Source organism: Folsomia candida, unplaced genomic scaffold (genome assembly GCF_002217175.1).
Source record: "Folsomia candida strain VU population unplaced genomic scaffold, ASM221717v1 Fcan01_Sc001, whole genome shotgun sequence".
NCBI classification, from domain to species: Eukaryota; Metazoa; Arthropoda; class Collembola; order Entomobryomorpha; family Isotomidae; genus Folsomia; species Folsomia candida.
Window position 1 is genome coordinate 4,006,492 of NW_019091193.1, and position 17,405 is coordinate 4,023,896.

Below are 17,405 nucleotides of genomic sequence, written 5' to 3' on the forward strand. Positions count from 1 at the left end.
GCTTGCGGGACGAGGATATCCGAACTTGGAGTTGGAACCGATTCAAATCATCAATTCGTTCGTTGAGTTTGAGAAAAATTACTTGGAAAAAGGTGAGACCTTAAGCTTAGTACTCACGATGGACTTTACGCGCGGAAAACGACTTTTGCAGAAATTCTGCTCAATTTAAGCCCGAGTGGTACTCAGGTCTTCGCGTGAAACTTGTGCGGAATTTTCCGCGCGAGCAGTTTACCCTCAATGTAAGCTCAAAGTTTCCGTTAATAAATCGAGGCAATTCTTTCACGTGAAATGTGAGCGGAAAGTGACTCCCGCCCCACGGAGTTTAAAATAAGAAGGTGGAGCAATCTCATAATCTCATTTTAAACTTAATAACATCTGGTTTCCTTCCTACTATTTTTATTTGAAAATTAGAAAGAAATCAATTTAATTCGTAATAAACGTTTATCATCTCGTTTCGACCCAACTATCAACAACAATGGGCAAGTCAACAGTGAAGTCATCAGTGAAGTCAACAGTGAAGTCAACAGTGAAATCCAAAAAGACAAAAATTACGATAACTGATGACAAAAAGAAGCAATTGGCACTTGCAGTTAAAAAACACCCTGCTCTTTGGAACATTGCGGATTTATCCTACAAGAAACGCGACGTGGTTGCTTCTTGCTGGGATAAAGTTTCTGAAATAATTGATCTGGAAGGTACGATAAAAAATTATTTGCATGCATACATTAAACAATGAATATATAATAAATATTAAATGATGGACCTCCGGTTTTGCAGTTTCAGAATGCAAGAAACAATGGAAATGTTTGAAAGACTCGCTGAACTACCGATTGAAATCTAAAATTGGCAAGTCAGGAGATTCAGGTTCTGATAATGACGATAACGACGATCTTGAAGCCGCAGATCAAAATGACACCGATGTACAAAATTCTCTAACGTCCTGGGCTTTATGGGAAGATTTGAAGTTTGTTACGGATAACAAACCAAAGAGGAAGTAAGGAATAATAATTAATGATACGTGTAAATTGAGGTTTATTTATTATTTATTACTCGTGTATGTGAATGCCAGGACAATTTCAACAATCCTTGAGGAGGAGACTGCAAGTACTCAAGAATCGATCCTGGAGACTTCAAGCGACGAAGCCGGCCCGGCACCCAAAACAATTGAAAGCAAAGACACTCCAAAGATGATGGCTAGCAATTATGACTATGTAATTCTGTTATTATACGTATAGAATTTTTGATATGCCTATTGCAGTTTGTAATGATTGTACCCCATTCTAGATGCTCTCAACCAAGAAGTCAAGACATGCCGATAGCAAGGATGAGGAATCAAAACCAATACTGAATGCTATTACTGAACTAGTCCAAATTAGGAAGGATGCTGCAAAGGGATCGTCTCAATCATCACGCAAATTTGAAGCACCCCTCAACAATTTGGAACGACTACTGAACAAAGTTCCTGAAATTGTAGCTGAGGATCTCTGTATGCGATTCTACCAACAAGCTTATGATGAGGTTAAGAAATATGCGAATACCATGTAAACAAATGATTTTTTAAATTTTGTTCACTAATAAAAATTGTTGCATTAATTAAACGTTTATTTTACTATGAATTTGGCACCCCAAATACTCGCTGATTTTGCCAGGGAACGGCACCAACCTCTGAATTAACATAGTTTTTAATACAATCCCGAACAAATTTGGCTTTTCCTGCACTTCTTCCAGCACGCGTCCTTAGAGTACTTGTCGACAGAAAGCATGAATCTGACGGGATATTTGAGCGCCAAGACCCTTCGACCAATTCACCATCAGGATTGAAAGTATCTGCATATCCGTCAGGGCAGTAAGTGGGAGTTGAATTTGTCATTAAATAATTATAGAGGACGCAACATGCCGCAATGACTTTCTGGGCTCGATCAGGGCTGATTTGCATTGTTCTTGCAAGAACTCGCCAACGAGAGCATATGATTCCGAAGCTATTCTCAATGCATCTCCGGGCTCGGCTCAACCTATATAAATAATTGATTTTCATTAGTTGTTCATTTCCGAATTGTGAAAATCCTAGACCTGTAGTTAAAAATTCTTTCATCCACGTGTAAAGTTGATCCCTTTACTGGAACGTATGGTTTCATTATTCTCTCGTGCAATGGGAATGCATCGTCCCCCACAAAATAGTATGGAAGTCGTTCTGTGCCAATGGTTGCATCTGGGGGTAACTCCAACTGATTTTTTACAAGGCCTTCCCGAAGGCGGAATTCCTGAATACTGTGCTATCTCCCTCACTCCCATACGATCCAACGTCGATATACGATAATCGGTAATCGGCATCACCGACTGCCATTAGAACTATGCTGAAGAATCCCTTTCAATAAAGGAAACATTGAGGAAATTACACGTTTAGTTGAATATGAATAATATTATTATCAAAATATATACCTTATAGTTGTAAAATGCACTGCCACTATTTGGTGGAATGGTGATTGCTACATGTTTCCCATCAATTGCTCCAAGACAGTTGGGCATATTCCATTGGGCATTAAACCTGTTCGAAATTTCTAACCAATCAGATGATGTAGGTTTCTAAAATAGTAAAGAAATAAATAGGATAAACGTTAACAAAAAAGACAACTATTCACATAGGCCAAAGTAATCACTTTCAAATATTCTGTCTTGAGGGCCTGATATAATCCATCACAAACATCTGCAATAACCTTTCCAATAGCTTGTTTACTTGCTCTATACACCGATGCAATGTGGCGCTGGTACGATCCGGACGCCAAATATCTGTGAAAAACAAATCACAACAATATTTAAGTACACGTTTATACAATTTTTGACTCATAATAAAACTCACTCCAATGTCATTGCTAATTTTTCTGACGAAGTGAAGGAATCTGGTCTCGAGTGGTGTTTTGGAGAAAGTTGTGGCTCCAGAAGTTTCAACAAATTATCAAAATCAGCAGGTGTCATTCGGAAGTTCTCCTTAAACGCTGGGGGAAACTGCCTGAGATCTTCAAACTGCAAAATTGTGATGCTAGTTATGTAAACGTGTACACCATTAACCATTATCCATATAACTCACGTCTTTGACGAAACGGCCCTTGATATTTCGAAGTTTCAAATATGGACTGACAGTGAAACGACGTTTCTTCATTTTTTTCTTTTTAGTCTGGCGACGAAGAAGCAAGGAGGCAGCCGACAATATTAAAATATCATCTTCAATATCTGACTCCATAATGATTTCGTAGTTTGTCAATCCACAAATTAATAAACGTTTATCGTATGACGAAACTCTTGAATTAAAATTATTTAAGATTATTTGAATTTTAATTTTTGTAAAAACAACATTTGAAAAGCAAGAGAGGCAGCAAAGATTTGAGAAGTCAAATAAGGCGGTTGATGTGAAATGGGGTAAAGTAAAACCTGTTTTTCAGCTCAAACGACCTGAGTACCTACAAGTGAAAATTGAGCGAAATATACGTGGAATAGTGGCATTTTCTGTCCGCTTACGAATTTCTTTCCAGCGAAAAATTTAACAGAATTTAAGCACGATGAAATTTCGCGTGAACATTCGTCCTGAGTACTAGGCTTTAAATGATAAAGGGTGCAATGGATAAATACGTACGTAGTTGTTTGGTTTGCCTGGTTTTGTAAAGTTTTGCAGTCACAATTCGTCATGGGCGTACTCGCATGTCAACCTTCGCCTATCGCAAAAATTTCGTAAATTGAGTACAGCAATATAACAAAGTTTTGGCTGAAAAACCATAGGATTTTTTTCTCAAATTTTCCTAGAAAATGGGCATGTGTTTATTATTTCATAAACTTTTCCTCACCATCACCAGCGAGAGAAATTTCGTGATTTGCAAAGCCATGCATAAACTTTTTTTATGGGTTTGCATTATCAAAAATTACCTTTGCCTTAAAGTATCAAAAATTGGACTCGTATCAAACCTTACGAAATTGACGCCGTTTTAGAAAATCACATTGGACATAAGTTGAGATTAAAAATCTATAACGGAATTATTTCACCTTGAGGCAATCCATGCATTGTGAAACTACGTATTTGTGCATATGTATGAATTTACTCTTAGTACATGAGTGCTACATAAATACGTAACCTGACAGTGAATGAAGAGATGTTACATAAATAAACATTAATATGCAATGCTTCTTAATCTGACAGAATTTGGCTTAAATTAAATTAATTAATTAAACCATAATATAATGTCATTTAAATACGTAGCTCGGCATGGTCATTTACTTACTTTGGTATTTCCATACATAATCGGGTGGTTTTTCCTCGCATCATACAGCGTATGGAATGAGGGAAAACCATAGATTTATGACATAAATACATAGTAAATTAGACTTTTCGAAAATTAATCGAGTTAAGACCGCCACGAGAGCAAATCATCCCGCATTATCGAATCAATTGAAGTATTATTGGAAAATCCGTGAAATAACAAACGCATAATACATATGTAAAATAGAATCATGTAACGTCAAGCATTCAATCATGTCTCGGATTAAATGTGTCAGCGAAGTGAACCAAACGACTTGCATAACTGACCACTAAAACAGGAATTTCCCCATTCACCAGGTAACGATTAACGGCTTATCAACGCTTATCTTAACCCTGCCACCCTCAACTATACAACTTTTATATAAGCGATCTTTCTCCTATACCCCATCATATTCATCCCTTCTGGTATAAAAGCGTTCCAAATTCCCCACTTCTTCACACTGCTCCAGAAACAGCAATCCAATCCTATTTCCCTCGAATCCTCAGCTCCACCATGAAGTTGCTTCTCGTTCTCGCTGCCACCTTGGCAGTCGCCGCCGCCGGCACGGTCCACCCCGCCCTCAACCTCGCCATTCAACAAGGCGCCACCGAGGCAATTCTCGAACTTCCTCAGGTCATGGACCAGGTCGAAGCCAGCCGATCGCTCTCCTCCCTTTCCGGTGACGCTAAGGTGTCCGCCCTCGTCGCCACGCTGCAAGGACTCACCTCCGCTGCTCAGGCCCCCTTCGTCCAAGTCGCGGCTTCCCTCGGCCTCGAGACCCAGACCTACTGGGGATCCAACATCATCCTCGTCAAGGGTTTGACCCCCGAGACTCTCGCCTCCTTGGCCGCCACCCCCGGAGAATTCACCCTCCGCAAGGAAGTCACCGTCCGAATGAGCCCATCCATTGCTGAGGCGACCAACGCTACGCAGAACCCGCAATGGGGCGTTGCCAAAATCAGGGCACCCGAAGCTTGGGCGCGCACTCAAGGTGAAGGTAGCGTCGTTTGTATCATCGACACCGGAGTGAATCTTGGCCACGTTGCCCTCGCTGATGCGTACGGAGGTGCCTGGAGCGACCCGTACTACAACACGGCCGGACCAACTGACCAACAAGGACACGGATCTCACTGCGCGGGAACCGTCCTCGGACGTGCCAACGGTGTCGGTGTTGCCCCTGCTGCCCAATGGGTCGCCTGCCGTGGACTCAACCACCAAGGATCTGGAACTGAAGCGAACCTCATCAACTGTGGCCAATGGGTCTTGACCGCGAATCCCAGACCAAATATCGTCTCTAACTCGTGGGGCGGTGGTTCCGGGGATCCATTTTACAACACGGTCGTCTCTGCTTGGCGATCGGCTGGAATCATCCCAGTTTTCGCGATCGGAAACTCAGGATCATCCTGCAGGACGGCCAACTCTCCTGGAGACCAGCCCAACCTTATCTCCGTCGGAGCCACCACTACCACCGACGCCATGGCGACCTTCTCCTCCCGAGGACCCAGCACAGCAGGAGCACTCAAACCAGAAGTCTCCGCGCCAGGAAGCAACATCGTGTCGTGCGGAACAGGAGCTAACAATTACGTCACCATGTCTGGAACTTCAATGGTACGTTGCACTGAATACTTTTAGTTTCTGAGAAATTGACTAATTTTTGAAATTTCATGATAACCCAGGCCTGCCCCCACACCGCTGGAGCCATCGCTCTGCTCATGTCTGCCAACCCAAGCTGGGGATTTGATGAGGTTTTCACTGCCCTCACCACGACGCCAGCCCACCCCACCTTGTCCAATGCTGACAGGAATTGTGGACTTCCGGGATCTGGTGATTTCCCAAATCAAGCTTTCGGTAAGGCTTTTCGCTATTATTTATTTGCAATATTCAGACGAGAAAGCTTATAGTTCAAATTTTCACTAATTTCAGGTCACGGACGTATCGATGTTGCTGCTGCTCTTGGACTTTAAATTGACCGACCACAACTGCTTTTAAGCAAAACAAATTATTTATTTCAAAATTGGAATTATCCTATGAATAAAATTGAGTTTCAAAATTAATCAACTTGGCCGTCGTGCAATATTTGCATATTTACGTATTCAAGTTTAGAAATTAAGATACACATTTAAGTATTTAAGCATATTTAAGCATTTTCAACAATGTAGAATTCGACAATGAGAAATGGCGAATGGTAAATTTGAGAAAAAAGATCCCATGGTTATCGTGCAGAAATTTTAGTGAAATCTCACACGTTTCGCTAAACTTGACAAATTAAATATGGATTTACGAGATTTATGATAGGCGCATCGCACTATGAAGCTTATCGTCCCCGCTAAATCTAATATCCAGTGTCAATTTACTTCAATATTTTGTTTTTTAGATCACACAAGTAATAACCTTGTTACCAAAATAATTCCGCTATTTCTGGAAATCTGCTGCTTCTCGGCGTACTTGATACCTGTCGGAGAAGTCGCCCTACTACTGAAAGACTCGTGCATGGCACCATTCATCCTGTCGATGTTCAAGTCCTGCAAGGAAGTTCAGTGTGAGTGTGGTGTTAATATTCTCAAAATGGCCGTAATTGGTTTCGACGCCTGGATGCAATTTCACATCTGCTTGGCAGGTTGCACGTGGCCATTTTTCATATTCTTTGCTGGAGTTGCAGCTTTGTTGAATTATTTGGAAATTCTTGACAGGTGAGTTACCATAATAATTCAAAAATGCATTTTTGTAGAATACGTAAAATTAGATAGGTATTAATCGTGGCTATGAAAATCGACCTGCCGAAAATTTGCCAATTTTTCTCCACAAACACTTTGTATAGAATGTACAAAATTTTGCAAAAAGTCAAATTTCTCTTTACAAACTTTTGTACATATGACATATATGTAGATAGAACAAAATTTACATGATTTTTTCTTCAAAAACTTGTCCAAACAACAATGTTGTTACAACATGCAGTTCCACAAAATTCTGCAGATTCGTTCTGATAAAAAATCGGTTCATTTTTAGATTAATATTTTTTACTGCATTTATGAAAATATTTTGAAATTTTCTCCCAGACAAATTAGTGTTGAATCAGTCCAGCTAGAAAACTGTGTTCGGACTTACCACTGCAGCCAGATACTGGAGAGGATAATGAACAACTATCTGATGACCCTTATCGTCCCAGCGTTGATCTCCCTCGGACCCTTACTGCAAATCGTGTCCCAATATGTGGTCATCACAATGCATGACGTTATTGAAATGCCAGCATTTCTCGTCTTCCCATTAATTATTGTTAACTGCTTGATCATGAATATTTGCATCTTTACGGTGGCATCCTGGGTTTACAACAGATCGACGAGAACCTTAATGAAAATGAGAAATGAGTGCACTGTTAAGGGAAATATTGAGCAAAAACGAAGGTCAATCCTGAGAAGGGTCACGAATGGAAGTTTCGCTCTCAAGATAAAATTTGGATCCAACTTTATCGAGAGTAGGACTCCGTTAAAGATTCAAGATTTTTGCATGACTCAAACAATGTCACTAATTCTGATAAATGCGTAACTGACCGTGTTAATTTAATTATGCAATAATATGTGTTGAAGCATGATGATATTAAGATATGTTAACTTTCAATACGTAAATTCGCCAAGCTTCTAAAACTGTCAATATTTTCATTATGCAAAATTTAGATTTCATGTAAAAAATATTTTTGTGAATGTGAATATTGATGTCAATAATAAAGAAATTACATACGTAATGTTGCATTGCTACCTTATTTAACAACCTTCTTCAATATTTCACCGATCTATTTCATGACCTGCGTACAAATTACAAATGCATAGATCTTATTACAGTGGGGACCAGGCGTAACTGATCTTTAAATTCATTTTAAAACCCTTAACCACACCTTCCGATATCTAACTTATCCGATTGAAAAGGACTAATTAAACAGTTGATCACCGTCAAAACTGGTCATGTCCTTTATGCACGGTCCCTTTCCATGTAGAAAATTCATACCGAGTCCAGTCCAGCATTGCCCAGAGTTTACACAGCGGGTCTGCGCTTTCACCTGCTGCTTGAGTAAAATATAAACATTCAACATTTAAAATTTTAAAATTAAAAATCATTAATTGATTTTACAATTATCACAAAAATTACCTAAAGTATTAACTAAACCACATACTAGTTCAATTATCCATTATGGATTCTATCTCTCCAGTCATCGTGCTCCTCAAACGGAACACGAAACAACAAGTAGAAAGTGAAACTGTTACTAAATTAAAAAATAGGTCAAAAATTAAACTGTGTTCAATTTGTGGCTCGTCGCGAAATGGTCGCCCAATGACCAAGTCCCAACTCTGCTCTTTTCGCCAGCTCGTGGCCGTTCCTGAGAGACCCAATGTCCGTGGGAATCACTCGTATTGGAAAAGTCTGCTGATTTGTTACCCTTGTCGCCAACAGTTGGACCAATTGATTAAACTGAAGGAGGAAATGAACCAATTGAGGGTGGCGATGGACGCGATGGTGAAATTAATTAAGTTGAAGTTGAAATATCAAGAGATAGTGGACTGGCGCACAATTACGAGGAGAAAGAGCGATTCAGGTTTTTATTTACAAATGTTTGCAATTAACTTGTAAATTGAAAAGTGAATAATACTTTGTTTTGTTAAATTAGATCCAGAGTTCTTGAATGACGAGACGAGCTGCTCGAGCTACACTACGTCTACACTTTCAGACGAAGAGGAAGCATTGAGCACGGATAAGGATGAAAGTCTTGCCGGCGACGACGACGTTGATGATGACGTAAAACCAGTAATTGTGAATTATGAAGATGACGATGTTGGTGAGCAAAGTTGCTCGAATGAAGGGCAAAGAGTTATTGAAGAGATAATATTGAAACCAGATGAACGATCAGGTTAGACATAAATACATAAATAGTAGAGTATTTGACTTTAAAGTTAACTAATTGGCTATTATAATTTGCATGCTTAGAAATTAAATGCAAACGACCTGGGCCCTGGAGTAAGACAAGGAAGAGGAAAGAAGAGGATAAAATGGTGGCCGAAAATGTAAAGAAGAAAACCGAAAACACTGAAAATGAGATAAAGGAGGAAAAAACCGAAAACACTGAAAGTGAGATAAAAGATGGAGATATGTCAAGGTAGTTCAAATTAATCATTATAATTAATACCCTGTTAAGGTTGATTATGTACTAATTATAATTTTTTGGATAGCTTTTTAAAAGTAGAACTGAAAGAGCAAGAAGAAAATGTCGACAATTGGGTTCTATGCACATTTTCAGACAATGAGACAGACCAAGGTGGCGATGGCGAGGGGGAAATGATCCTTCCCGATGACAATGATCGCGACGATGACAATGTGGTTGGGGCGCAAGGAAATGCAAATTTAAATTACTTTCAGCCCCAACCTCTCCTTTTGCAGAATAATAATAACGTCCTCCCCGCAAGTGCTTACACATTAGTGCCCTCAACCCTACCAGTTGCACCCGGTGGTCAATTCCAAATCCTTCCTGGGCCACTGACAACATTTCAGTTGGTGCCAAGCGCGATTTTGGGTCAACCATCTGTGACCAATCAATTTAATTACTCGCCCCAGCAAGGAGTCAGCTATTTGACATCAAACTCTACAAACAACCAATTTATTACTGAGACTGAAACCACGGAAGCTTTTTTGCCATCCCATTACTCGACGGGAGGCAATTTACCCGCAGAAAGTTGGGCACAGCATAGTACGATGGCATCATCTTTCGTTCAAACTGCTCAAGCATCAATTATTCGACCACCACCACCAAGTATTATTCGACCTCTACCAACCCCATCTGTTCAGCCATTTACTGTGAGAAAATTAATGTACTTTAAATGAAAGGAATTGGACAAACTATACATTATTTATTTTTTAGAGAGAACGGTTCATCCCAGATTCAGAAGCCGTCTGCCAAAACTGTGGAACGCGATCGAGAGATTTACACTTTTGCGAGTACTGTAAAACTCGACTGTCGGATTCTACAAAAATTGTGAAAGTCAAAGAATTGAAGGAAAAGCCGGAAAAGGTTGTGAATTAAAAAAACCTATATATTTGAAGTGAGTACGACTTGGGTCTCTAAAGTTTAAATATTAATTCCAGGCTGAAAAACGAAAGAAAAGAGCTAAGGTGGACGAGTATGATGAGTTACTTGAAGGACCAAAAAGAAAGTACACAAAAAAATCATCGCTTTCCCAGAACGGGACTCAATCATCCTCAGATGCCGAGATCGTGAAGATTACGGTACCCCGAAAGATTACAGTACCCCGAAAGCCACGCCGAAATGCACTCATGAGAGAACTGGACGACCTACTTGTTCACGCATCCTCATCCAAACATAGTTCCAGAAGTAGCAACGAAGACACTAATGATGATAACTGTGGTGAAAGTCAAGGTATAAAGTCAGACAGCAAAAACCAATCCGAGAGTAATTATGTAGATGTACAATTTTTAATATTTTCATACACAGGATCTAACTCGGATGAAGACGACGAAATTCAGGTTGTATCCGAAAAATTAACACCTACAGTCAAGAAACCACCACCATCTAATTTTTCACCCGACACAAAGATAACACTTCAATGTCGCACCGTCAACGTCGGGACTTATCAAACTCAAGCTGCAGGTTTGCATGGCTTTATTCTCGCGACCATTTGCAAGGAGGGAATTGAATTCGCAATGCCGCACACTCAATTCAGTACATTTATTTAATTGATTATTTAATTTTTAATACTTATTTATAATTATGATGAAAAGTAACATGTGTAAAATCTTATCCAGAAAGGAAACCTGTAAGGTGTTGCATACCAATGAGTTCCATCACCCAAGTTGGAATTCATTCTTACGTGGTCTCCCTCAGCCTGCAGGAAAAATCATATCTAGACGAGCTGAGAATGTCGCTAGGATTTAGTAGCAATCCGGACGACGAAAACTATCACTTCCATCCACACAGTACAAGTAGGTCTACGATTATGTATGTAACTTATTGAAATAGACCACTGATTATTAATTTTGTATACATATTTAGATCCCCGTCAGAAGCGAATTACACTTATTTCACACGACAGTATGCGGAACAGGATGGGCATACTAAAGCATCTTATTCCCAGCCATGTACTTCATAAACTTTCGGGGGTCAAAGCTGAAATAATCATCCGTTTGACTGGAAAACCAACAACATCTACATAGAAATAGTTCTGAAAAAATTAACTTGTGATAATTTTATATTATTTGAACAAACGTGTTTTTTAACATTATGTGCAAACCTTGTAAGTGACTAGATTGATAAACCTTGTAAAAATACGCGTAATAAAACAAATGACTTATAAATTTGGATATTTACTTTGTAAATTCAATCTTATCTTCAAGTGGTTGGTCAAAAACATCAGATTTTCAGTACCCTTTTTCTCTGTCCTCCGCTGACTGACCTTTCGCACTACTTCATCAAACAGGCAGACCGTTCACAAACAACTTAAAATAAAGTTCATTTATCTTCAATTTCATGGTTCCCACATAATGTGCGAGCAATTATGAACCCGATAATTATGAGCAAGTATGTAGAGCAAGACTCCCTCTGCAGTGGGGTCATCGTCCTGATCAACATGATAAAAATATGAATTTACTCCTGCGCTCTGAATGAAAGTTTGACGTTATACATTCTCACTAATTAATTATTCACGGACCGTGCATCACAGTTAAAAATTCAAATGTTTGACTAAATTAATTCTTTAATTGTACTTAATTTAGGAATATTTCGTATTTATTTTTCCTCTTCGTGTAAAAATATTTGTTTCTTTCTAGCCTCGTTAAATAGTTTTAAATGACTAAAACTTACTAAATTCAGGGGCGACAGTGGTAACTAATTTTTTTCATATTTATCGCTGCAAATTTAGCAAAGCATTCATACCCAATTTAACAATTCATCATCTTCACTTCCACACTGGTATGTAAGTACATACATATTAACTCATGAATGTGCATTTATCTATTTTGTATCAAGTTCTTCAATCGTTCTTCATCTCTCGTAAATCGTTCATCCATTCGTTCCGAACATTTGGAAAGACTTTCGGTAGTCGGCCAGCTTGAAGATATCCTTCCCCAATCTCACCACCCCAGGTTGGAATTTCCAAGCGTTGCAGAGTCTGGCAACTTCGTCCTTCTTGTTTGGGAAGGAGACTGTCAAACAGGTCACTATACGTGTCCCAAAATTCAGCCGGACCAACCCAAAATTTTGGTTTCACAATGATGCCACGAATCGAGGGAAGGTGACGTTCATAGTCGATGCCGAGGTCATCACCACCAAACCGAGATGGGGGGAACGAGAGCCGGAATCGGGCCACATCTTTGATTGTATGACCCTGATATGTACCGATATTGGAATTCCGGATGTCTTTAAAGAAACCAAAATAAAATTGCAACTTTTTTAGCCTCGCGAGACATGGAAGATTGAGGTCGAAGCGAGACTTTTCTCCAAGGCCTTTCGTGGAGATTAAAAAAGACAGTAATTCCAAGCATGAGGCGAATTTCTTGATCAAATTCTCAAAGTCTCGAAGGTCTCGTGTTTCCAAAGGCATGGTGAGCGTCAAATTCGTCACGGTTTGGGTCAACTCGGTGAGAAAATTGATTGCAACCGATGGCTCGCATGTTAACCGGATATCCTTCAAATTTTGATAACACTGCCCATTGTTTTGTAACTCCTGTGCAAATCGTGACCCCAGAAAATCACAACCGCGCGTAGAGATGGACTCCACACGCTTAATCGCGTCCGCCCAATTTTTCATCCAGGGGGCAGCCAATTGTCTATTATCCAATACAGGGTCAGATATACTGGGCGCGAGCTTTAGTGAAAATTTCTTCAGCATTTTGAAAATAATAGGATCCAAGTCATATTTAATCTCGTTGCCATTCTGTTCCAAGATTTGTATTTCGAAGTCGAGATGCAATTCTTCCAAGGTGTCCTTCAACTGAGTAATGGATTTGAGAAATACCCAGTAATCCCGTTCGGAATTAATGAATGAATGCAACGATAAACTCTTGACATGGTGCCCTCTACTGGGGTGAAGAAACTAATCCAAGTCCTGGATGTACTTTGCTGACCATTTTTTCTCTGCGTCGTCCCTTTCGTTTTCGGCTGGTAAGGATGGATACCAAATCTTCCAATTTGGCCATGGTGCGACATTCCTCATTTCATGGACGTATCGCAAAAACTGGTGGGATGGATTGGTCATGTCATCATGATGGAATCGAGTTTGAAAACCAATGACGGATGTTTTTCGCAGGATTGAAAACACTTGTTCGTCCCAGTGTGTACAAACCAGTCGAGCGTTTTTCAGGGTTCCGAGGGGGAGGTAGGATAGAATGTGAGAGAATACCTAGAAGTGGAGTGGAATTTGTAATGTCAAAGTTCAGGGTAATAATATAGACATACATAGAAAGCATTCAACAGTTTTAAATATGCATACCAATTGATTGCGATCTGGTGTGAAATCTACATCCAAGCTAGCCACATCATCTGGCACACCCTTAATCGAAGCCTTATCGCACTTGTCCCAATTACTAACGTACTCCCGTTGCTAAAATTAGCGCAAAACTAGTCATCACATCACTCAATCATTGTATTATTTTATGGTTATGGATATGTACTTTAAAAGTGAATATGGCAAGGCCGTGGTCAACGTTGTTACGGTGCTTGGTGAAGGCCAGTTCATCCCCAAAGTTCAGCCGTGTCCTAACCTTGTCGTCAAGATTTACTCCATTTTTTAAAACCAAGTTTCCCTAAAGATTCAAATTATTTAATCAGTAATAATTTGGATCCTCCGTATATAATGAGGAATACATGAGCAAAGGGTCGCTCACCTCGAGAGGTTTGACCCAGAAGTGGTCAAACTCGCACGAAATTTCCACGAGTGAAGTGGGAAGGAAGTTCCAATAAGGATGGCCCCACGTACCTAGAAAGATGAATTCGCCTTGTGCCTCCCACGAGGTGAATTTATCGCCGATGGTATACTGTGCACAATTCAAGTACATTCTAGTTAATTAATTTTCAGCATGTGACATTCAATAGCACGTAGTAAAACCTTACTTTTTCACGCTCCCGATAAGGCAGAATAACCGAATGCATATTACAATTCATGGTATTTGGTAGTGTGAACTTAAGCACGCCATCAGCAGGTAGGGCAAATTTGTCCATTGGTTATTTCTGAAAGTGGAAGCAATTTTGTGGAATTGAATTAAGAGTTTGAGAAATGTTTCATCCGACGCAAGATCAAAAATACAGAGTTATGTTTTGGCTTATCGATAATGGAGCGAGCGAGACTTGCTTACCCTTGGTCACGTCGAGGGTAAAATAATAAAGATAAAAATGGTTCCCCAAAATACTTTGTTTTCCTTGGATAAAGTAACTTGGCAACCTGCTAAAAATTCACCCACGTATTTATGCAGTTTTTTAAAGTAAATATGCTCAAGGGTTATTTCTCAGTATGTTCTGACTCTCTTTGAGAGTCATGGATTAATCTGAGTCAGATTAATCCATGACTAAATATTAACATAAAAATAGTGCGAAATAAAGGAATTTAATTTCTAATTTCATCAACTTTTTTTTCAATCCGAGTGAGGAGCACGAAGAATTAATGAACAAGGAAATTTTAAACTCAATACAATAAATAAACACAAAATAAAAGTTAAAAAAACATTTCAAACTTCACACTACATAATTTGTGTCCGACCCCCAAAGTCTGTCAGGTCAAAGCTGCAAATTTTCGCTCGCTCGATGGCAGGAAAACAAAACATAAAGCAAGCAACAATGCCGAAGGTTTATGTTAGTCTTCACTTCTTCAGTTCATACAGATTTTTACAGATATTTAAACTTATTGCTTTTATTTAATTGAATCGACGAAAATCTGAGAGAATTATAAATTAAAGTTTTAACAATTTACTTTTTACAATTTTCTATTCATTCTCTCAGGTTTGTTTGCTATGTATTCATATTTACAAGTTTTCGCATTCTTTAAATAGTTTTTTTAAGTAATCAACTGACAAGTTGCCAGATATTCTTGAGGACGGTTTATTTCTTGTGAAATCTTCATTACGGTTGGCAATTACAATTACAAGTTATAAATGCTTAAAAATAAATAAAATAATCAATCAATTATTTGCTAACATTTTATACATTTGATTAGGACAATGTTGAATGTCAGGTTGGAAAGTGTGAATCCTTGCATCACCTGTAAAATCTGTAAAGGATACCTTATCGCCGCCTCGACGGTTACGGAGTGTCTTCATACTTGTGAGTCGATCAAACTATTATACATATTAATAGAATTGTTAGTTAATTAATTGCTGATATTTATTGTTGTTTAACAGTCTGCAAAAGCTGCCTTGTCCAGCATTTAGAGAACAGAAATACCTGTCCGGAATGTGAAGTAGTGATCGACCCGGTCGACCCCTTGAAACATGTCCGCTTTGATCGCACATTACAAGATATTGTATACAAGTTGGTTCCAAAACTGGAAGAAAGTGAGTACTCAACGATTTAGAAATTTTGGATTTGGTTGAAGTAATTATTCTCCTTTTTCTAGGCGAACTCAAGCGAGAACGGGACTTTTATCAACCCCCAGCACCTCCAATAACTGTCCCAGCTAGTCAAGAGGTAATACGAATAGAACGTGACAGTTTTAGATTAATCGAACAAACAATGTATAGGGCGAATAATTCGTGAACTTTAACTTATCTGTAGGTCAACGTAACGCCAACGACATGGCAGGGACAAGTTAGTGTGGAACTAAAGGAGTTTGAGATCAGACTGGTGGATCTTTCTCCCTTTCTAAAAATTAGAAAGCGTCTCGTCAAGAAGAAGGCTATTCCATATTCCTGCCTGCTGTGCTTGTCCACATTTAAAACACTGGAAAATTTAAACCGCCATGTTGAAGAAATCCACGGATATGTGAAGACCATCCCCTCCAAAACCCGTGCGCTTCTGGAAAATCACGACGGTAACGTCCACCCGAGAGAGCGTCCCTTTATTTGCAATGTGTGCGGGAAGGCGTTCAAGTTTCGGGGATGTTTAGCAATCCACTCAAAAAGAGTTCATAGAGAGACCATTCAGATACCCCGTTCGAAGAGGAACATGTTCATGACGACATTAACGAAGATGAAGAATTCGCTTGGATTGTTTAAATGATAGTATTGTCATGCATTATCTTTACTAATAATTTTAATTAGTTGGAACCTTAATGCAATTCTCGGTCAATACGTCCACAAGTATTTTCTGAATTTCTTATACTTTTTTTATATGCTTTCTTAAAAGACTGAACCTTTCATCATTTATTTTACTTAATTCTTAACATTGTAAGTTTGTAGTACAAATTAAAACTGAGCTTTATTTAAATGTGAATAATTTATACATGCATATGCAAATAAATATGCACATAGTATTTTTCTAATGTTTGTCGTCCTCGCTTAAATTTTTTTGCCTATAATAAGAATTGAGAATAGTTTAGTTTACAGTTTAAATTTTCTTAGTCCATGTTCAGCATGAAAATTATTGATGGCAATTAACACGCTGGCCGTGTAGTCCACCAAAACTGCCAAATACGTGGTGAAGGTGGACATCTTGAAAAAGTAGTATCTTCCAACGTACACCTTGATCGGTCTGAGCGATCTGCACGTCACCCTGGACGCCGCCGCGTTTCGACATCCTCTGGCAACCCCAACATCTTGGATGAATCTCTTCGACTCGTGATACATTCGAGCGTTCCCGGTGATGGCATATTTTTCAAAGACGAAGACGAGGACCATACATGCGACGCATGCGAAGAAACGACTCCATCCGAGGTCCACGTGTCTCAAGACAAAGAGCACGTTGACACCCACGTTGCAACCGTAAACCGTATTTTGCCCGATGGGCCAGAAGATGGTGGAGAAATATTCAGAATAACGGGCATTTAGGATTTGAAGGCTTTGATATCTTAGTAGTCGGCTCTTCATGAGGAATGATTTTCTGTTTTTAGAGAAAATGGTTATTACGGACGAAACGATTAGTTTGTTAAGGACAGGAACTTAAGAAAATTGAAAAAAAAACTTTAGTAAGCATGCTAT

At 39.2% G+C, this 17,405-nt stretch overlaps 5 protein-coding genes across 5 annotated transcripts; 3 read left to right on the forward strand and 2 right to left on the reverse strand.

Moving 5' to 3' along the window:
- Positions 1-2,233: 2,233 nt before the first annotated feature.
- LOC110851206 (protein ANTAGONIST OF LIKE HETEROCHROMATIN PROTEIN 1) lies at positions 2,234-3,238 on the reverse strand. Its single transcript, XM_022098930.1, has 5 exons — positions 3,086-3,238; positions 2,858-3,021; positions 2,640-2,787; positions 2,440-2,583; positions 2,234-2,365 (listed from the first exon to the last, which is right to left on the reverse strand). The coding sequence occupies exons 1-5, from the start codon at positions 3,236-3,238 to the stop codon at positions 2,234-2,236; spliced, it is 741 nt and encodes a 246-aa protein (XP_021954622.1).
- A 1,490-nt stretch (positions 3,239-4,728) lies between these two features.
- On the forward strand, positions 4,729-6,340 carry LOC110858345 (bacillopeptidase F). Its single transcript, XM_022107082.2, has 3 exons — positions 4,729-5,894; positions 5,963-6,134; positions 6,210-6,340. The coding sequence occupies exons 1-3, from the start codon at positions 4,800-4,802 to the stop codon at positions 6,248-6,250; spliced, it is 1,308 nt and encodes a 435-aa protein (XP_021962774.1). The 5' UTR covers positions 4,729-4,799; the 3' UTR covers positions 6,251-6,340.
- A 1,987-nt stretch (positions 6,341-8,327) lies between these two features.
- On the forward strand, positions 8,328-11,645 carry LOC110858351. Its single transcript, XM_022107095.2, has 9 exons — positions 8,328-8,871; positions 8,944-9,183; positions 9,261-9,429; positions 9,503-10,124; positions 10,189-10,338; positions 10,413-10,704; positions 10,780-11,007; positions 11,091-11,267; positions 11,338-11,645. Exons 1-9 carry the CDS (start codon positions 8,469-8,471, stop codon positions 11,496-11,498), a joined length of 2,442 nt encoding a protein of 813 aa, XP_021962787.1. The 5' UTR covers positions 8,328-8,468; the 3' UTR covers positions 11,499-11,645.
- A 475-nt stretch (positions 11,646-12,120) lies between these two features.
- LOC118434153 lies at positions 12,121-13,870 on the reverse strand. Its single transcript, XM_035846982.1, has 2 exons — positions 13,772-13,870; positions 12,121-13,681 (listed from the first exon to the last, which is right to left on the reverse strand). Exon 2 carries the CDS (start codon positions 13,169-13,171, stop codon positions 12,314-12,316), a length of 858 nt encoding a protein of 285 aa, XP_035702875.1. The 5' UTR covers positions 13,172-13,681; positions 13,772-13,870; the 3' UTR covers positions 12,121-12,313.
- A 1,604-nt stretch (positions 13,871-15,474) lies between these two features.
- LOC118434154 (zinc finger protein 549-like) lies at positions 15,475-17,196 on the forward strand. The gene is made up of 4 exons (XM_035846983.1): positions 15,475-15,594; positions 15,672-15,824; positions 15,887-15,957; positions 16,045-17,196. The coding sequence occupies exons 1-4, from the start codon at positions 15,492-15,494 to the stop codon at positions 16,486-16,488; spliced, it is 771 nt and encodes a 256-aa protein (XP_035702876.1). The 5' UTR covers positions 15,475-15,491; the 3' UTR covers positions 16,489-17,196.
- Positions 17,197-17,405: the final 209 nt, after the last annotated feature.